Here is a 21,974-nt window from a genome sequence, read left to right as displayed (position 1 = left end):
AGATGGTCTTAGTCAACCAGGAGTCCTCAGCTACCTCCTGCCCTATCCCACTCTAAAAGAGAAGGTGTTATTTTCTCCCCACACTTTTATTTTATTCATTCTTTATTTCTTAACAGGTTTTACCAAGGTTTCTGTAAAACGTCTCCCCACCTTTTTGAAGAACTTCCTCTAAAGCCAGGTCCAACATTGTAAGGCACGGAAAGCTGTCCCTTCCAACTGTCATCTGGTGCAGGAGCACCTCCCATTTCCCTGTTGGAAACAGGAAACATTACAACCCTCTTCAGAAAATAACTTTACTTGAATTGTAAAAGAAAAAGTATTGCTCCATCTCCCAAGAAAAGAGATTCTCATTACTGACAAGGACACTGAATCTGAAATAATTTCTGGAAATGGGGAGAAGGCTTTTGACATCTCGTCAACACTTCAGCTTTATGACTTCAAGTCTCCCCACCCCTATCCCCAAATAGGAAATCATAACAAAAATTGGTTTTCAAATATGGTCACTCATCACCTTGATTTGGATTGGAAAAGCCATCTTCCCAGTGGTGTCCCCCAATATTAGAGTCCATTGATGCTGCCCTAGAATGTTTTAGGACAGTGATGGATCCACCAGACATGCCCCCTGACCACCACTGCAGCAAGAGAAAGCCCAGCCTTGCTGGAAGTCCCAGGGAAGCCATGATAGAGGATCATAAATCCAAGGAATCTAAAATACTGCTGAAGTACATTGCATGCAGTTGGAGAAATGCATGTTGCGTTCTTTTCAGAAAGAGATGGTGAATGAAAGAACATGATCTTTGACCTTTCTGTTTTCACTGTTAAGCACTGGCTCCTTTTCCCCATTCCCTTCAACTTTTCTGCCTGCAAACAAAGACCCTCTGGGAGGCATTTGAAAAACAAAGGAAAGGGGATAAAGCTGAAGAAAACCAAGTACTCGGACAGTGTGTTCTTTTGAACATTCATTTATCTCTTTTATAAGCAGGTATTGCAAAATAAAGTTTGTTACAATGTAGAGCATTTTCTTCAAAGAGGATCCATTACTGCCACCCTCCCTCCCTCCCTCCCTCCCTCTCCTTTACACTTCCTACCCAGTAATCCAGCTCTGTTATGGTCCTTTGAGGAAATCCTGACTCCTGGTGACTACATAAGACAGGTCCATGAAACTTTCTTGGCAATGTTTTGGAAGTGGTTTGCCTAACCCTTGGGCTGGGGAAAAGTGACTGGCCCAAAATCACCCAGCTGGCTTTGTGTGCTTAATGCTGGACTAGAACTCATGATCTCCCAGGTTCTAATTCAGCACCTTTAACTACTACACCAAACTGCCTATGTTGTTTTGCTGCCTTTGAGTCAGCTTTGACTCCTGGCAACTGCCTGGACAAGTCCCTGAAGTTTTCTTGGCAATATTTCAGAAATGGTTCCCATTGCCTGCTTCCTAGTGACTGAGAAGGACTGGCCCTAGGTCATCCAGCTGAGTTTGGGCCTAAGGAAGAACTAGAATTCCCGGTCTCCCGGTTTCTCGCCTTTGTCTTAAAATATTGTGTAAACTGGGCCATCACAGGACGTCTTCCCTGTTGCCAGAATGGAAACACATAATGCTGAAGAGATTGCCCACTGAAAGACAGGACATTCACATGCACTAACCCTTTGGCCAGAATTTTATCAAAGCTGCTTCTTGAAAACCAAGTTCAAATCCCATTTCAAGTGGAAGGAAAACTGTAAACAACTACCACCACCATCAACCAACCTTAGAGATTGAAGAAAAAATGATCATATCGTTAGGACTTAAAATCGCTGGAAGGAATATTAACAATCTCAGATACGCAGATGATACCACTTTGATGGCTGAAAGTGAAGAGGAACTGAGGAGCCTTGTGATGAAGGTGAAAGAAGAAAGTGCAAAAGCTGGCTTGCAGCTAAACCTCAAAAAAAACAAGATTATGGCAACCAGCTTGATTAATAACTGGCAAATAGAGGGAGAAAATGTAGAAGCAGTGAAAGACTTTGTATTTCTAGGTGCAAAGATTACTACAGATGCTGACTGCAGTCACGAAATCAGAAGACACTTAATCCTTGGGAGAAGAGCAATGACCAATCTCGATAAAATAGTTAAGAGCAGAGACATCACACTGACAACAAAGGTCTGCATAGTTAAAGCAATGGTGTTCCCTGTAGTAACATATGGCTGCGAGAGCTGGACCATAAGGAAGGCTGAGCGAAGGAAGATCGATGCTTTGGAACTGTGGTGTTGGCTGAGAATTCTGAGAGTGCCTTGGACTGCAAGAAGATCAAACCAATCCATACTCCAGGAAATAAAGCCAGACTGCTCACTTGAGGGAATGATATTAAAGGCAAAACTGAAATACTTTGGCCACATAATGAGAAGACAGGACACCCTGGAGAAGATGCTGATGCTAGGGAGAGTGGAGGGCAAAAGGAAGAGGGGCCGACCAAGGGCAAGGTGGATGGATGACATTCTAGAGGTGACGGACTCGTCCCTGGGGGAGCTGGGGGTGTTGACGACGGACAGGAAGCTCTGGCGTGGGCTGGTCCGTGAAGTCACAGTCAGAGGCGACTGAATGAATAAACAAAACAATCATTAGGACTTACTTTAGCAGCTGCTCAGCATCATGAAAACCAATGGGGTGGGCAGGAATATTTAAGTGTGCTGCGCTTTGGGCTTCTTCCAAGCGATATGCATGCTCTAGAGTAAGGAAGGCAGCAATTACTATACTATATCCTGAGGGCTATTCAAGAGTCACCTTTAAAGCATTATATGGTTCAGGGCCTGGATAACTGCACAGTCATCTTTTCCCTGCAACATTTGTCCCCCAATAAGATCCAGTGAGGTGGACCTGCCCCATCTCCCAGGGACTGCCATATGCAGGGACCTCAGAAGCATGCCTTTGAAGGAGCAGTTCAGATGCTTGAGGCCAACCGATTCCATCAGTGGGGGTGACAGTTGAAAAGGCATATTTCTGCAAAAAGTTTCTGCAAAATGACAGTTCGTGAGACAGGGGACCTGGAGCAAGTCCCTGACTTGATCTTACTGGGCTGAGAGATGCTACTGGGAGAAGCGATCCCACAGTTTTTACATATTTTGCTCATGGTTTCTGGGATTATTATTGTTGATAATCATCATGCTGATGTGGTTTCATCTGAATTAAAATGGGAATTGTGCCTTACTAGAGGATTACCTTCAAACGGAGGGGCTTAGTAAAATAAATTATGTATTTATTTATTTTTCAGACTTCTATTACTGCCTATTTCCCCCAAGAAATTAAATAAGATAAATAAAGGTAAGACCTGCCACATGGGACAATGCAGCCAAACGCATAATAAACATCCTCTTCAGAAAGATAATATAGACCTTATAATCTCAACACAGAGACAGATTCAGGTTATAGCGGAGATTAACACCTTATATGAAAACAATATATATGCGTTCCCTTCCCAAGGGGCAGCAAATAATACGGCCCTTTGCCATAGAGATCTAGGACCCTTGCATCCACCTGCATTTAATTTTTCAAAATCCAATCACAATGGTATATCTAGGAGTAACACCAAGTGAACTGCATAGGTATGTAGAAGAGTGACATGGTGAGGTCAGGAGGCATATATCCACTACAACCTGAACATGTGGACTAGTTCATGCACACGCCCTTTTGCTTATACATTAGACTCTTTATATTGTACCCTCTCTGTTATACTTATTCCACAAAACAAAATAAAAATCGTGGGCTATCTTCTTAGGACACCATTCTCACATTTATCTGAACCTTGGCTTATTTATTTATTTATTATTATTCAAGTTTTATTACCGCCCATCTCCCCCAAAGAGAGGGACTCTGGGCGGCTTACAATAAAATCAAGCTACAACAATAACATTAACATCTCATAAAAATCATAGACATTACAAATATAAAATGCAATAAATAAATATAAAAGCCAAGAGGCTATAAAATTCCATTTTAGGATGCGTCGCTAGAAGACCTCTTTCCTAGTCACCTTTAGCTGGATATCCTGGAGTGAGAGGATCCCCAGCACCATCCAGAATGAGGACATTTCCACGTTGGGCTCCACCTCCTGGCAGATTCCAGCCGTCGGGGTAAGGCTGAACTCCAGGGGCACAAGAATCAGCAGGATCCGAGTATAAAATGATGCCTTTGGCACCAGCCAGATAAGCATTCTTAACCTAGGGGTAAAAATAATTTATTGAATTACATAATTTTATTAACATAGCTAAAAAAAATAATCCATGTTTTGACTGGTAGGACAACCTCATTGTTGTCTTCTGTGGCTGAGAGGAGGAGAGAAAAATATGTCTCTGTGGAATTAGCTATAAGTGAAGGCTATGCCCTATAGCACCAGCACTGTACCCTCTTTTAGGGTGATTTAAGGGTGGGGGGAGGTTTTTTATTTTTAAATTATTTTTATGGTTTACACTACAGGTAGTCCTCACTTAACGACCACAATTGGGTCCAGAATTTTGGTTGCTAAGCAAAGCAGTCATTAAGTGAATCAAACTCAATTTTACAACCTTTTTGTGGCAGTTTTTAAGTGAACCACATGGTTGTTAAGAGAATCACACGGTTCCCCATTGATTTTGCTTGCCAGAAGCCATCTGGGAAGGTCAAAAATGGCAATCACATGACCACATGTGATGGTCATAAATGCAAACTGGTTGCCAAGTGGCCAAATCATGATCACTAGACTGAGGGGATGCTGTGGCAGTCATAAGTGTGAGGATCGGTCATAAGTTGGTTTTTTCAGCACTGTTATAAGTCTGAACTATCACTAAGAGAATGGTCATTAAGTGAGGACAACCTGTACTGTTTGCCTGTATTTTCTCCCACAAAATGGTTGGAAAACCATGCTGTTCATTTTAGGAAGCTGGGGTCTGCGGGGGCACTGAAGAATACAAAAAGGGGATTTGGGCACTCCATGGAGTTGAGTTGCCAAGTCCTGGTTTCAGTTTCAAGAGGACAGTCTCTTCCTGTACGTGCCTGCCTCATCCCAAGATTGATGTCAGAAGGTCCTCCATAAACTGAGATTCAGTGGGTGGCAGTGATTTTGGAATAAATATTTTCTGTGGTGGCCCAACAATGGTGAAAGGCCCATTCCTCAGAAATCTTCTTGGCAGGAATGGAGGACTTTGGGAATACAAACCCCCCCAAATTAAAAAAATTACCACGTCCATGTCAGTAAATTCTATTTGTGTGCCGTATGAGGACCTGTAAAATGTTTTGAGATCAGACTGCCCAGTTCATGCGTTTTGAGTCTGAAACAAAATATCCTGTGTTTTGTAGTTTAGTTCTGAGCTAAGAAGCAAACAGCTTGCTTTGTCCCTGTTGTTTCTGATAGGAACAATGGGAACTGGGAACTGGTATCCTGCTCTCTTATTTTTCATCCAGTAGTTGAAATAGGTGTCCATGAGCTAGTGCTGCAACTATCTAACGGACAGATAAATTCACTAACATTATGATTTTTAAAAGAATGTAAGAAAACGGTATTTCAAGTGGAATATTCCAAGAGTACATTAATTGTTGTTTCAAGCTTTGAACAATATTTTGGTTTGTGGTGAACATTTCTCTCATGCCTGAAAAACAAAGCCCATACACTCTTACCTTATTTCCTCTGAAGATCTTCCCATATCTGGCAATGACAATTTTCCCAGAACAATTAATTCCCATCTCTCGCTTTAACCTGTGGAAATCTTCTATGCTGCCATAATTCACATACACCAACTCTCCCTGGAATATAAAAGGCATATTAACAACACACACACAGTGTTTGGCTTGATGGGGAGACCAGCCCAGAATGGTAGAGCATCTAATGCCTTCCAGATCTGCAACACTACAGAGGAAGGAAGAATTCAGAAAGGAAGGAGATCAATAGAGTTGCGTGGCCCATGGTCCTTCCAAGAGACATAATAATTTATTTCAAACTCTTTGTAGCCATATATCACAATGTAATCAATCAATCAATCAATCAATCAATCAGGGAGGCCAACTTACTTTTGCTTATATATTTCTGTTTTGCCATTCTAAGCAATCTCCCTCCCTTAATCCACAACCCTCACTAGCTGATGTGCATTTTTCTTTTCAGCCAAAGACTTCCTTTCGTCCTGGAATGATATGTTGGGGGTCATGTGTGAAAAGGTAGGTGGGGCTTGGACAAAACCTAAATTGAGTATAGTGTATTTTTGCATTTAAATCGTCCCACCCCATGTGTTTGATTTTTTTCCCATTAAAGATTACAGTTTGGCAGAAACCTTTGGAGAGCCTTTCGGAGCAACCATCTCTGACCTCAGGGGCCACATGTTCCTGCTCTAAAGGTATTGAATGATATGCAAGTTAAAGCAAATGTATAAATACAAATGGAGCCCCAAGGGAAAAGAATGTTATACGTATGGAGCATGCATATGTAGCTGTGTAGAGGTGATATGATAATTTTCCCTCATCAGGAAGGAAGTTACCTAAAGTGAAGGAGTGTTTGGGTTCCCCCAAATCTCAACTGCTTATTTTTCTCTGGCCATATTCCAAAATTTCCTATTAGAAGGTAATGTCTCCTTCAAGTCATCCTTCACTCCTGGTAGCTTCATGGATAGCTCCATGCAGTTTTCTTGGCAATGGGACAGAAATAGTTTGTGACTGTCTTCTGAATTTTTTTTTTCTAAATTTTCCCAGCTAGTCTACAGTCTTGGGACTTCCTAGTTGGTGGTCTCTCATCCAAGTACTAACCAGACTCAGCACTGCTTCGCTTCTGAGTCCAGGGACGCCATTACCTTTGAGTCCATCCTAAGCAGACTGGGTATGTGTAAGCGCTGGCTCATTCAAGCAGTCACACAATGACAGTCAGGAGACTAAGATCCTTGAACTGTTTTAATGAAGCAAAATGACCAATGCAAGAATAAAGCTGTGAATGGAGAATTCCCGCTTAAACCTACATCTAAAACTACATTCCCTTAATTGCTTTCTTTTTCCCACTTCCCATGAAAGTATGTCACCCCGCTTTCCCATCCAGGTGATGTTGCTGGTGTATCTCTACTCACTGGCCTTGATGTGTAACCACCATAAATCTCTAGCCATAATAATGCAATTCACACTCCTTCCCAGCGCCCCCTCCCATCTGGCGACCCATCCATAAGGAAGTGGTGGAAGATGCTCCGATAAGGGGTCCTGTGAACCTGTTGACTGGAGGAATCTGACAGTGTGACTCAGATTTAATCACCTGAAGCTGCCTCTGGCAATTCAAGAGTATCTGTTGCTGTCTGGGGTGAAGGTGGTATTCACGGACACCAAAGTGCCTGTAGACCTCTTACCTACCATACTTCCTCTACTTGTTATTTGTTTGTTTGTTTTTTAGTACGATTATTTTAAACAAAATTAAGAAGGAAAGAGCCTTGTTGAAAAGCAAAGCATCAGACTCTGGGACCTTCTTTATTTTATCTTGGATCCCATGTCAGCCTGTGACAATCTGGTCAGATATAAGGAGAAAGAAAACACAAGAGGAAATCTTGCCAATTTGCCTCCTGTACTTTGATCTTTTGTAGCTATGCTCATGGACAGTCAGCCCACTTTTTCCAAAAGCACCCCCCCTACCTCTGCCCAAATCTGCCCAATAACCCTACAAGATTAAGGACTCCTATTTCAAGTTACCTAAATACCTAAAAGTAAAGAGATTACATAATGCAAGAACATTCACATAACACCAAAGCTATTCCCATCAGAGTTGGATTTAGGCATAATCTAAACAACCTACAGCTTACGGCATCCAAGTCTTAAGGGGCCCCTCAAAATTTCAGAATTGTTTTCATTTTCTGCAGTTTTATCATAATTTCATATATGAACATCTCAGTAAATTAAGCCCTCCAGAATGGCCCACATAATCTTCATTGACTGATTTAGATATGCTTTGTTTCTTCATGCATTCACACCTTCTGTTCAAAGAGGTCCCTTGCCCACCCCTTCACAGCTTTGTGAGGCCTCTTGGGGGATCCATGCCAACTTCAGTTGTTACACAGCCTTCTTCTCTGTTAGCACTTGTCAGATAGAGCTGCTGCATCTTCCTATTGCTTAGAGCCTTGCCAGGTCTAAATCCAGCCCCAACTCCTTTTAATCCTTACCTCTGGCTCACCTTGGGCCGAGAAAGCACTGTAAGGTGGAACAATGTTTTCAATAGTCTCATATCCTGCAGGAACAGGCTCAGATAGTGATGTGTTGAAAATCTAGATAATAAAGAAGCCACAAGGGGAAAAACATGGCATATAAAAGCAGCATCTGATTTATTCAACTTGAGTGTGGGCAAAGGTTGAAGGATGGGATGGGAATTCATGTAGGAATGGCACACTTGAGGGTATTTGCCAAGAGCCCATAAAAGTGAATCCAGTTTAGCTAAACTCTAAAAACAATAGCTGTGTTTGTCTAACATACAGTGCCCAAATAGTCTTTGTGACGACTTAATGTGATCATTATGACAATGGAATGATTCCCACAACACATTTAACTTTGAACTATTCAACTATTCAACCCCATGTTAGCCTAGTCTATCACATTGTGAAAACCCAATCTTTATACCTAATCCGGCCCCTGTCCTTTACCTCTTGGCCATGCTCATCAATGATTGAGATGTAGTTGGGATTTGTCTCATTGGGGTAGGAAAGCAAAACATCATAAGGAGCCAGCTGCACCGAGTCTAGGCCAAATGCCGTCCACTCTGCTTGTATCTGTTCAGCTAGGCACAAGTTCTCCTGTGTGCCTGCCAAGTGAGGTTGCTGGGTGAAGTTGCTAGAAGAAAGAAGATGGCATTATCTGCTTGATAGTGGAAAACCTACTTTTGCTTATATTTTGGTAGATGGTTATACTTATTTTTTTTCCTTTATTTAGTTGAGAAAATTTATATATTCACCCCATCTTGAATATGTAACTCTGGGCAGTGAACAATATGTACAAAAACTATATAAAAACCCAAACCACTTAAACTGATACAGGAAAAATGGTAACTGAGGCACTACATAATAATTCCGTAAAGCAAACAGCTGTGTTGGACTCCTCTAACATCCCAGCCCTAACACATGGGGAAAAAGTTTTAGCAGCCTTCTGGAAAGCCAAGAGGATCGGGGCCATCCAAATTTCGGGGGTGGATGGGGGGCTGTTCCATAGGGCAGGTGCTGCAACAGAGAAGGCATGCTTCCTTGAGCCCACAAGATGGCAATGTTTAATGAAGGGAACCAGGGGCATGCCTATCCTGCCAGATCTGGTGGGATGGGCAGAAGCCTTCAGAGATAAATGATCCCACAAATGACCTTCAATTGCACCCAGAAGCATACTTTACTGGGAGTCAATGCAGCTCATGAAGCAGTGGTGTTGCACGGGTGAACTTTGAAATGCCCAAGACTGCATGCACCACCACATTCTGCACCAGTTGAAGCTTCCATGTGTTCTTCAAGGGCAGCCCCAGAGCGAGTGCATTGCAGTAATCCAAATGGTATGGTTTTAGATTGGTCAGCAGGTGTGCAGAACAGATTTTTACTCTTCAGCATGTGGGAGAATAAATGAAATGCTCAGCGAATGGTTCAACAATCAGCAGGCACTAATACAAGGGGATTGGTAGATGTGCATTGGTTGGGGAGGTGAATTTATGCAGATGATGCTGGGTTGCTGGCTCTGAACTGAGTGACTGAGTTGTGTCACTCAAATTTGTCTTTTTCAGTTCAGTTCCATGTGTGCAGAGCTGTGCCTCAGGTCTTGCTCTGGCTTTTTCTTGACATTGTCCTGAGATGGTGGAAGCATAACAAAAGATGCTCATGTGCAGCCCTCGCGATGCCTATCATGTCACTTTCAACCCTAGGAAATGTATTATCTCTTCAGCCTTGGGACAAGTTCAGGCATTCACTTGAAACACATGAACACATGCAGAGACACACACTAGAATGTGCAAGAGTATGGAGCAAAGAAGTAGAGCGAAGGAACCATAAGCCACAGATGCTTTTGAAAGCTCTATAACTCATCATTTAAAAGTCTCTATACTTTCTCTATAGAGGATAAAAGAAAGATAAAAAGACAGAAAGAGTAAGGGGAAAGGAGAGTGGGAAAGAGGGAAAAGGAAGGGAGGGAGGATCTGTCTAGGGGGGACAATTTGCACAACCAAGTTCTGATCCTGGGAAGCTGACTGTCATACGTTGGCTCCCAACCCTCTCAGCTTGCTGCTTTCCAGATGTGTCTTCCAGACTCCCATAATCCAAGAACAAGGCTGGGGAAGGGGTGTGTGTGTGTGTTAAAGTGGCCATTTCTCTTCCTATCTCATTGTCCTATACTTCCTAAACCTTTGGAAAGACTAGCATGTTGAGGTTTTCCTACTAATAGGTTAAGCTACTATTATACCTAATCATTTGGCCAGGTGAAGGGGTTGCATTTGATTGTCTCCTCTCACGTGCTTCATGCAAAATAGCCTGGGGGGAGGACCTGCCCGGACTTGTTCTTCTTCCTTTTTTTTCTCTCTGCTGGAAATGTAGCTCAGCAAGGCTTGCTCCAAACGGAGCTAAGTACTTTAAATGTTTTGCTTTTGTTTTTGCTTTCTGTAAATAAATTATTTTTATAGAAATGCTTGGTGTGTGACTTTTTTGACCTCTCCTGGGCTAAAGGCTTTCCCAGCATCTGCAACAGGTTATGTGCCCAGTAAAACAATGCAGTAAAACCCAGAGAGAAAAGAGAGATCAACTCCACACCTCATGCACAATTTAAAGGCAGGTAGCAAAGACCTGTGAAGATTTTCTTTGGAGCCACCTGGAGATTTTCCAGCAACTGCCGGTCTGCAGGACAAAGAAGCTAGCTGAGGTGACTTGCAAAAGAAGGAAGAAGCCATGGCTACCTCCCAGCCCTCAGCGATGCCTCTGGAGCGCCTATCAGAGACCAACTATTTGAATTGGGCCCTGAAGATGGAAATGTATCTTCGCAGAGAGGATCTTTGGCTGCCAATTGGTGAGCAAACCCCCCAAAATCCCAGTGCTGAATGGCTGAGACAGGATGAGCGGGCTAGAGCCACCATTATCTTGGGAGTTGAGGACAATCAGCTAGTCCACGTGCGAGGCATGCAGTCTGCAAAGCAACTTTGGGACGCTTTGAGAGACTTATATGTAAAGGCAACAGCAGGGAGTAAAGTTACTCTGACGAAAAAGCTGTACAGAGCCTACCTTGCAGAAGGAGATAGCCTTCCTGAGCACCTGCATTATATTCAGCAGCTGTATGTTGAGTTGCAGGAGAGAGGAATGGAATTTACACCTCTCACAAAATCCTATATCCTCCTGTCCTCACTAAATGCAACATGGGACACGCTGATCTGTACCCTGGAAGCTATGCCTGAAGCAGACCTCACCCCATCGTATGTTACACAGCGCTTACTCGCTGAATGGGAGAAGAGAGAGGAAAGATCCCCCCCCATCTCTTCTGGAAAGCTGCAAGACCAGAAAATGAGGGAAAAGAAGGGAAAGGAACCTGAGGCCACAGCGCTAGCAAGCCAGCGATGCTTCACTTGTGGTTCAGCTGGACATTTGCAAAGAGACTGTGCCATGAGACCCAAGAGTAGAAAGACAGAGCAGAAGAACACAAGGGCAACACAGAAGAAGGCTCTTCAGACAACCCAAATTGCACAGGTTGCTGAGAAGGGTAATTCTGATGTATGGGTGTTAGATTCTGGGGCCAGTTGTCATTTATGTAATTGTAAAAGCTCTTTTGTGTCACTGTCTAAAACTGAAAGACAAAGTGTATCTTTGGCTGATGGGTCTGTGACCAAAATTATGGGACAAGGTGACTTGTATTTATCCTGCTTAGGAGAAACTGTAAAAGGTGTGTTGTATGTGCCAAATTTACAATCAAACCTTTTATCTGTGGCACAATTGGCTGCAACAGGGTATATCATAACATTTAAGAAAAATGGTTGTGAGATACGTAAAAATGGGAAATTGTGTGCTACTGGTATGTTAAAAGACTCCTTGTACATTGTGCAAAATGCAAGGAAGCCAAGCTGCAAGGCTGCAGTTGGCAACACACCATATCATGACCAATGTGTACACCTGATGCACAGGAGACTTGGTCATGCTAATTACAAGTATATAGCACAAATGCCACAGCTGTGTGCTGACCTAAAGATAAAACCCTGTGATAAATACTTAGATTGTGTAGTTTGCAAAGAATGCAAAACACTAAAAGCTCCTGTGAGTAAGCACAGTGACAGAGTTACAACTAGACCTTTGGAAATTGTACACTCTGATATTATTGGTCCTTTTGCTCCAAGTCTTGGACAAGCAAGGTATGCAATGACCATCATTGATGATTTCTCAAGATACACATTTATCTACATCTTAAAACATAAAGATGAGGCATTTGAGAAATTTAAAAGTTTTGTGACATGGGCAAATGGAAAATTCCCTAGGCCTGTATCTGCACTCCAATGTGATAGAGGAGGAGAATACCTTTCTCACAAATTCAGAAGGTTCCTAGTGGAAAAAGGGATAGAACAAATTCTTTCTAACCCGTACACCCCTCAGCAAAATGGTGTTGCTGAAAGAAAGGGCAGGACCTTGCAAAATGCGATGGAATGCATGTTAAAAGATTCACGATTATGTTTTAAGTTCTGGGGAGAAGCTTTATCGACTGCTTGTTATGTTCAGAACAGGTTGTATAACTCTGTGATTCAGGACACTCCATTCCATTTGTTTTATGGTGTGAAACCAAAGGTAAGCCATCTTAGAGTGTTTGGTAGCACTGCATGGGTTCACATTCCAAAACAGCAGAGAAGGAAAGGAGGCCCCACAACAAAGAAAGCCATCTTTGTTGGCTATGAACAAAGCCAGAGGAGCTACAGGTTCATAATGGGAGAGAAATTAATAATTAGCAAAAGCGCTTCTTTTGCTGAACAAAACTGGGGGAGATTAAATTCTAGCTCTCCAGTTGAACTGACCACCACAAGAGAACAGCAAGGACTTGCTGATGGTGATCTTTTGCCTGATGAGGACATTAAACCAGAAAAGCAAACTGAAGATCTGTCTGATGAGACAGATGCTTCTCAGGAAAGTGATAGGAGTCAAAATTTAAGCCCTGTATTACCTCGCAGATCTCAGAGGAGTAATAAAGGCGTTCCTCCATCACGTTTTCAGGCTGATACAGTAAAGGCTTTTCACATATTCACAGAACCTGAGTCTCTAGAACAAGTGAATGCTTTACCACCTGAGATTGCACAAAATTGGCATTCTGCCATGCAACAGGAATTAGCATCCTTGAAGGAAAATAAAACATGGAAACTGGTAAATCTACCTCCCAATGAACGCTGTCTGGGTTGTAGGTGGGTTTTCAAACTGAAAAGGGATGCTGATGGCAAAATCCAAAAATATAAAGCAAGGTTGGTTGCAAAAGGGTTCACTCAAAGGAAAGATTTAGACTTTGACAAGACTTTTGCACCAGTTACTAAAGGTGAATCAATTAGATTACTGTTAAAAGTTGCTGCACTGAAAGGAATGTCAGTTAACCACTATGACATTCAAACTGCATTTCTCTATGGTGATTTAGACCACAGATTATACATGCAGCAACCCCCTGGCTATGAAAAAGGGGAGAATCTAGTCTGTGAACTGCAGAAGTCAATCTATGGGTTAAAACAAGCTGCTAGATCCTGGAACCAAAAAGTAGATGAAAAACTGCAGAATTTTGGTTTTGAAAAAGGAAAAGCAGATCCCTGTGTATATATGAAGAAGGACAAACAAGGCTGTATGTATCTGTGCATTTATGTTGATGATTTGCTGCTATTCACATCAACAGAAAAACAAAGGCTTGATTTTGAAGCCTGCATGAAAAGCCATTTCATATTAAAAAGCCTTGGAGTTGTGACTAATTACCTAGGTTTGGAAGTACACAGAGACAAGGATGGTAGCTTTCTGTTAAACCAACGTAGTAAAATTCAAAAGCTCCTAGAAGATTTTAATATGCAAGACTGTAAACCAGTCTCTACTCCGATGATAATAGATTTTCAGAAAGATACAGGAGAAACTCAATTAACTGAGGCAGAGAACTATAGATCTGCAATTGGAAGTTTACTGTACATTGCAAATCATTCTCGCCCAGATATCTCAAATTCTGTGGCCATTTTAAGTAGACAGGTAGAGAAGCCTACATCTACTGGAAAAGCAGCATTGAAGAGGTTAATGAGGTATTTGCAAGGAACAAAGAATTATTGCCTGATGCTAAATGCCTCTGGAACTGAGAAATTGCAGGCTTTTGCCGATTCTGATTGGGGAGCAGATGTCAGTGACAGAAAATCCACTTCTGGGATTTTAATTCAATTTGCTGGATCTAGCTTAGGCTGGCATTCTAGAAAACAAACACTTGTTGCTCTTTCCACTGCAGAAGCAGAGTTTTATTCTCTAACACAAACCTGTAATGAGGTTACATGGTTTAAACATTTGTTAAAAGACATAGGCATGGAAGTGAACCAGCCTATAACTGTTTATGAGGATAATCAAGCTTGCATTGCTATGGCAAAATCTGAAGCCTGCAGAAGTAGAACAAAACATATCGATATTAGATATCAATATATCAAAGATATGATAAGCAAAGGAGAAATAATGTTAAAATATTGTGAATCAAAAGACATGATTGCTGATATTTTAACCAAACCTCTTCCTGTACCAAGATACAAAGAGTTGTCAGAGAAGATTGGTTTGCAACTTAATCTATAGTGTAAAAAGGGGAGTGTTGAGGTTTTCCTACTAATAGGTTAAGCTACTATTATACCTAATCATTTGGCCAGGTGAAGGGGTTGCATTTGATTGTCTCCTCTCACGTGCTTCATGCAAAATAGCCTGGGGGGAGGACCTGCCCGGACTTGTTCTTCTTCCTTTTTTTTCTCTCTGCTGGAAATGTAGCTCAGCAAGGCTTGCTCCAAACGGAGCTAAGTACTTTAAATGTTTTGCTTTTGTTTTTGCTTTCTGTAAATAAATTATTTTTATAGAAATGCTTGGTGTGTGACTTTTTTGACCTCTCCTGGGCTAAAGGCTTTCCCAGCATCTGCAACATAGCATACATACAATCCAGTACAGCTTACTAAAGAATTTGCTTGATGCTTTCTGCTTTCATCTCCTTCATGAATGCCTCCTTCATCTTCTCATGGAGATCTGTCCTCGGCAACTGATTGGCATGTCTGTTAGCCAGCCAGCCTGAAAGTCAGATCAAAGTGATTTCCATGGCATGAAAAGTACTAAGTGAATTGTTGCATGCCCAAAATTTTGCAATTCACCACACAAAAATCACCACCTCACAAGAGAAGGTACAGCAGTTGTGTTAACACATTTATTTATTTATTTATCAAATTTCTATCACCGCCCATCTCTCCCAAAAAGATAATTAATCTGGATATTGAATTAACCCATGTCCTGTGCTTTCTTCATGAACCATAAACTACAGTTATCAACTGGCTTGATTGCACACAACAGGCTAAGCCACCCAGCCAGCAACTAGCAGAGGTTAAACCAACCAATTTCAGCATGATGTGTAAATGTAGCTACTTGGTTATAGCTGACTTGGTTAAGTGTGTTGCTCCAACCCAGCCAAACTCTCTCATACTAAGTTCCCTATCCAGTTGGAGTCACATAAGTGTTGTAGGACAAGCTTGTCTTAACCCCAAATGTCTATTTCCTGCCCATGAACCCCATTTCTACCCCACTTCTACCCTTGCCCTCAAACAATCCAGAGCAAAACTTATAAATCACATTATTACACATGAAAAATGTTAGAACAACAGACGTTTTACCAAATTTAAGCAAGGATGGCTTCCATACATACTATAATACATCTTATGCAACAAGGCAAATGTAAGTATTTAGAACAGGGTTTCTCAGCCAGGGTTCCGTGGCATCCTAGGGTTCCGTGAGAGTTCACTAGGGGTTCCCTGGGAGATCATGATTTATTTAAAAAATTATTTCAAATTCAGGCAACTTGACATTAAAGAGGTAGTTTCATTCTTTATTTTTGGTTTAATAACACTGTTAATGCACATATACAGGCCTACCTATGAAACAAATATAATAATTTTGTAACTTCTGGCCTATATTTGAATCTGAGTGTGCAGGGCTTCCTCGAGACCTGGAAAATATTTCAAGGGTTCCTCCAGGGTGAAAAAGTTGAGAAAGAGTGATTTAGAGTATGGTTTTCAAGGGAAAAAAGAACTGACTGCTGAAATCAGAAATACACAAAAAATTAAGTGTTTATAAATATTGTACATCAGTCAGAGTACAATAAAGGGGAAGTTAGAAGCAAAATATGTGTGTATAATGTTTTAGTAAGATTTTCTTTCTTTCTTTCTTTCTTTCTTTCTTTCTTTCTTTCTTTCTTTCTTTCTTTCTTTCTCTCTCTCTCTCTCTCTCTCTCTCTCTCTCTCCCTCTCTCTTTCTTTCTTTAAATAACAAATAGTGGACAGCTCAGATATTCAAATCTTTTCTTGTATGGTTAAAATAATTCAATATGCTTTGTTTTTTATAGTTAATTTCTCATCAATGATATACTGAGCACTAACTGTACAATTTTGGTAATTCCTTTGTCCAGTTCCTGATATATTTCTGCATCATTTGTTTTTCTTTTATCAATTATTTGAAAAAAAAATGGAAAAAATCAATTATTTTTCTCCTTTCATTGTCCTCCCTCCCTCTTCTTTTAAAAAATGATTAATAAAATTAATAAATAATTTTGTTTAAAAGAAAAATGTTATCCACTGGTTTTAAATGGAGTTTATTCCCAAATAATTGCACGGAGGATTCCCAAACTTTCAAATGCTTCTAGGGAGCCCACAAGCCAAATATGAAAGCGGCATCAGTGTTAGCCCTCAGCATCTGATGCTCCAAAGCCAGTGCCCTTATACATGGAGGATCCATTTTGTGAACATCTGAATCCGGCAGGCAAAGACTCAAATCCCTATGGAGTGGAATGCCTCCCCTACCATTGCCTTGCAGGTCTGATTATTATAGCAGGGTTTAGAGGTGGGGGCAACTAATAAAACCCATATTCTCCCTTAATACATCTTAGCAGGTAGCAGAACTAAACTGGCCTGGCCAGCTCTCAAAATTCTAAGCAGGCCTGAAGCTGATTAATATTTGGATGGGAGATCACCAGGAGCCCCCAGGGCTGTAGCCTAGTCTAAGACATGTCAAGAGAAAACATCCTGGGTGAAAGCAAAAGCAGACCACTTTTGCATCACTGCTAAGAAAATTACCAGGACATGACCAGGAGTCGAATTTGACTCAAAGCTAATTAAGCCAATATTGTGGCTTAATGAATTCCATCAATGCTTCCCCCTCCCCCCTTTTTTTATTCTGTCCCATTTTTTTTCTTTGGGTAGTTGCTGCAAGAGAGGAAAGCATGAGCTTTTATCCGTCCCTTTCCCCAGCAACAACTAAAAAGCATCTGTCAAGCGAAATGCCTGTTTCCTCAAGAAACTGAAACTAATTCTGGATCCTGTCCATCCTGCTCTTAACAAGCTGCACCAATATTTTCCAAGCACATGAATGCAATTTCCTTTTCCATAATGAGTGACAGATCACACATGCACACACACACAGACAGACACAAAGAACTTTTCTACAAGTCCTTTTCTCCTGGGCAGGGTGGGGGAGGGGGATGACAATCTTGCGCAGCCTCAGTCCTACCGATCATGAATCCCAGGAGGAACAAGCCAATGGATATCCCCACAGCCAGCACCCAGAACCGAGTCCGGGACCCACAGCTTCTGCCCCTTGGGGAGATGGGCTCGGTGACTGTCCTCAAGCTGGTCCACATCCTTTGCAGAGCTGGGGATTTGCCTGATGTTTCCCAGTCCTCCGCCAAACACAGAGAGGCACACGGACTATGGCTGGGGACAAAGTCCTCCCTGCTCTCTTTCTCTGGATCTTAGCTCCTCCTGCAGGTTCCTAAAAGAGAAATCAGCCTCAAGAAGGAAAAGTTCCAGGCCAGGCACCACTCTTGGTCTGCTGCCAAAGTTGGCAGCCTCACTCTGTTGTTGCTTTGCTCAGAAGGGCTTCTTAGACTGATGCAAACACTGTCTCTGTGGGCCACTGGTTTTACCCGTTGCAACTCCAAAAGATGCTTTCCCCTACAGCGCACAATTTCCAAGTACTCCCAATACTTCCCCAAGTAGCAGAATCAAGTTTCTCAAGGAAGGATTATGGGAGTCTGTGGCTGCAAAAACAGCATGCTGCTTTATGGCACCTTGGAGGCGAACAAATTTATTTTATTCTTGATTGATTGATTATATGCCATCAAGTCGTTTTCGACTCCTAGCAACCACATAAATAGATTTTTTCTATGATGAACTTTCCCTAACCTGTTCTTTCAAGTCTCCCGATGGTGTGCTCATCGCCACTGTAACTGAATCCATCCACCTTGCTGCTGGTCGTCCTTTTCTTCTCTTTCCTCCTGACTTTCCTAGCATCAGAGTCTTCTCTGGAGAGCTAGATGCTCAGATAAAGTGTCCAAAGTAGGATAATTTGAGCCTGGTCATTTGTGCCTGGAGTGAGAACTCTGGGTCGGTTTGTTTGATGATCCATCGGTTTGTTTTCTTGGCAGTCCATGGGTTTCTCAGGAGTCTTCTCCAGCACCAAAGTTCAAAGGTAAGTAAAGGTAAAGGTTTCCCTTGACGTAAAGTCCAGTCGTGTCCGACTCTAGGGGGCGGTGCTCATCTCCGTTTCAAAGCCTTGGAGCCGGCGTTGTCATAGACACTTCCGGGTCATGTGGCCAGTATGACTCACGGAACGCCGTTACCTTCCCGCCGAAGCGGTACCAATTAATCTACTCACATTTGCATGTTTTCGAACTGCTTGGTGTGCAGGAGCTGGGACGAGCAACGGGAGCTCACCCCGCCGCGCGGTTTCGAACCGCCGACCTTCCGATCGACAGCTCAGCGGTTTAACCCGCAGCGCCACCGCGTCCCTCTAAAGTTCAAAGGCATCAATAATTTATTCTAGCATATTGTAAAAGACAAGGTACCTTTTAAGTCAAACAACCTATCCATGTGCATGTGGTTTTCTTGGCAGCAATACACAAGTGGATTGCCACTGCCTTCTTCTAAAATTGACTTTTTTTCCAATTTTCTTATACTGTTAGATTTCCCATCCAAGTTCTTACCAATTCCACAGCCTGCAAGTAAAAGCAAGATTGGCCCATTGCGGCCACCGGCTTAAACATCGCAGCCAGTTTATCAGATCCACAAAGGACGTATTATCCTGCTGTGTGTAGAGAATTGGTTTTGCACAGAGGACCAAATCATTGGCCATTCAACCACTGTTTATTGAAAAGAAAAACATAATTGGCCAGAGGTCACATGACATAGCAAATTATAAAGTAGAATGTACTAACCCTGGTAACTGGCTTGATATAGCACATTAGAGCTTATTGTACTGCATGCAACCAGAACATTTGGGGCTTGAGATCAGAGGCAAATTGAATTTGGGGTGTAGACAGACTGTCACAAGTGACCATTCATAAAATATTTCTTACATTCATGAGCCATGATACGTACTGTAGAAGCACAAATCACACAACTTGCTCAGCTGAGTTAAAATGGGGTTGGTAGGTTGTAGTTATGTCCTCTGCGGGAACTTAGCCATAGCCGTAGTGTCATGCTCTGTATATCAAGCAATTAGGTTAAGTCATAGTTTGGGAATCCAATGTTACCTGAATACAACAAGGGTATTATTATTATTATTATTATTATTATTATTATGAATAGAATAGAATAGAATAGAATAGAATAGAATACTTTACTGGCCAAGTATGATTAGACATATAGGGACGCGGTGGCGCTGCGGGTTAAACCGCTGCGCTGCTGAGCTTGCCGATCGGAAGGTCGGCGGTTCGAATCCGCGCAACGGGGTGAGCTCCCGTTGCTAGTCCCAGCTCCTGCCAACCTAGCAGCTCGAAAATATGCAAATGTGAGTAGATCAATAGGTACCGCTTCGGCGGGCAGGTAACAGCGTTCCGTGTAGTCATGCCGGCCACATGACCACGGAGGAAGTGTCTATGGACAAACGTCGGCTCTTCGGCTTTGAAACGGAGATGAGCACCGCCCCCTAGAGTCGGACTCGACTGGACTTTATGTCAAGGGAAACCTTTACCTTTACCTATGATTAGACATACAAGGAATTTGACTTCCGTGCAAGAGCTCTCAATATATTTACATAACATCAAAAATAAACAATAGTAAAGTAATAATGTTATTTACTAAAACTATACAATCAAGAAAAGGAAAAAAAATGAAGGAAATAATACCACAGCTATTAACTAACACACACTCATATTTAAAGGGAGAATTAAGGGACAGTATATATACTCCATCTGTTGTATTATTATTATTATTATTATTATTATTATTACATACACAACGTGAAATCACAGCTGCCAGTTCTTTATCTGATGTTGGCTTCATTTGCATTGAGTTCTTCCAAAGAACATCCTATCATAATCTATCGGCATAGTATACGTGCGGATCCAAGCAGGGTGGCCTTTTGTAATTGTCAGATGGACATTTTGTTAATGCACTGATTATCTAAGTGCTATCCAAAGTTTTTTGGTATGGCATCTTTTTGGGTATGGCATCTAGTGTGCTGATTATTATTATTATTATTATTATTATTATTATTATTATTATTATTATATCCTCCCTTTATATTTGGTCATCTCAAAGTGGCAAACATCCCTAATACTTAATATTGTATTAACCTGGCTTGTGGGAACCCAGCTTTATGCTGTAGTTAGATTTAATCAAGTCATTTAAATGAGCTGTATTAGCATAACATCCTAGATTTGGTTCTAGTTAACTAAGCTTGTGTTAATCAGACTAAATGTGTTGTGTAAATGCAGCCGCTCTGGGCAAGACAACTTGTTCAAAGAGGCCTTAAGTAAGATGCTATTGTGGGACCTCAATGACTTATGCACATAGTGGTGATAATGGCAATGGTCTAGCTCAGTGTTTCTCACCCTCAGCAACTTTAAGATGTATGGACTTCAAGTCCATAAGATGTATGGACATCAACTCCCAGAATTCCCCAATTGGCTGGGGAATTCTGGGAGTTGAAGTCCACACATGTTAAAGTTGCTGAGGTTGAGAAGCACCGGTCTGGCTGATTAGAATGTTCTAATGGCTGCTGAAATAACCTACAAAAATAGGTCTCTGTAAAGATACTGTGAATATTCAGCCTTACTGATAGGAATAGAATATGAGCCTATTCTACCTTGGACACCTGGGGTCCAATTCTGGGCACCACATCTGAGGAAGGCCATTGACATACTGGAACATGACCAGAGAGGTAATCATCTATCATAAAAAGGGGCCTAGAACAAGAACATGAAGAAGGAGAAGGAGAAGGAGGAGGAGAACAACAACAACAACAATAACAAAAACCCTATGAGAAATGGTGTTGGACATGCTTGGCTTGCAAAAGAGCAGAGTGTGGGGAGACACGATAGCTGTCCTCAAGTAACTGAGCATCTGTCATGTGGAGGATGAGGCAGAATAATGCAGAATTGTTCCAGAAGGAAGGGTAAGAAATAACGGCTTTAAATGCCACAGTAGTAGATCTGGGTAGGACATCAGGAAGAGCAATTCAAGAATGGGACAGAATGCCTTGGAAGGTGGAGGCTCTGCTTCACTGGAGTTGTTTAAAGAGAAGTTGTTTGGCCATCTGTTCCAGATACCTTAGCGGCAGATTTCTACACTGGGCAGGGGCTGGACTAGATGATCCCCAGATCCCTTCCAACCCTGACATTCTTTGATTTTCTGAAGCCCAACCTCTCTGGAAAAGCCTTCTTTTGAAGGACCAACAGACTGAATGTATTTGGAATATCAGTACTAATTTGTAGCTAAACCGCAATCTTCCTTGGGGAACAATTCTCGTAATGTACCTGTATTGAGTATTGAAATACTGAACCCTGAAGTCTTGT

At 41.9% G+C, this 21,974-nt stretch overlaps 1 protein-coding gene across 1 annotated transcript in view; it reads right to left on the bottom strand.

Moving 5' to 3' along the window:
- LOC134499264 (putative N-acetylated-alpha-linked acidic dipeptidase) overlaps positions 1 to 17,884 on the bottom strand; it is a 33,473-nt gene extending 15,589 nt beyond the window's left edge. The window contains exons 1-8 of the mRNA XM_063305910.1: positions 17,687 to 17,884; positions 15,094 to 15,205; positions 8,600 to 8,786; positions 8,126 to 8,227; positions 5,625 to 5,750; positions 4,006 to 4,192; positions 2,608 to 2,701; positions 151 to 249 (exon numbers count right to left, since the gene is read on the bottom strand). Of these exons, the coding sequence (XP_063161980.1) occupies positions 151 to 249; positions 2,608 to 2,701; positions 4,006 to 4,192; positions 5,625 to 5,750; positions 8,126 to 8,227; positions 8,600 to 8,786; positions 15,094 to 15,205; positions 17,687 to 17,816 (1,037 nt within the window). The 5' untranslated portion in view covers positions 17,817 to 17,884. The remainder of the gene's footprint in view (positions 1 to 150; positions 250 to 2,607; positions 2,702 to 4,005; positions 4,193 to 5,624; positions 5,751 to 8,125; positions 8,228 to 8,599; positions 8,787 to 15,093; positions 15,206 to 17,686) is intronic.
- Between the last annotated feature and the right edge of the window lie 4,090 nt (positions 17,885 to 21,974).

Source organism: Candoia aspera, chromosome 5, assembly GCF_035149785.1.
Source record: "Candoia aspera isolate rCanAsp1 chromosome 5, rCanAsp1.hap2, whole genome shotgun sequence".
In the NCBI taxonomy this organism is placed as follows: Eukaryota; Metazoa; Chordata; class Lepidosauria; order Squamata; family Boidae; genus Candoia; species Candoia aspera.
The sequence above is the reverse complement of the archived record's forward strand: the minus strand, read 5'-3'. Positions and strand labels throughout refer to the sequence as shown.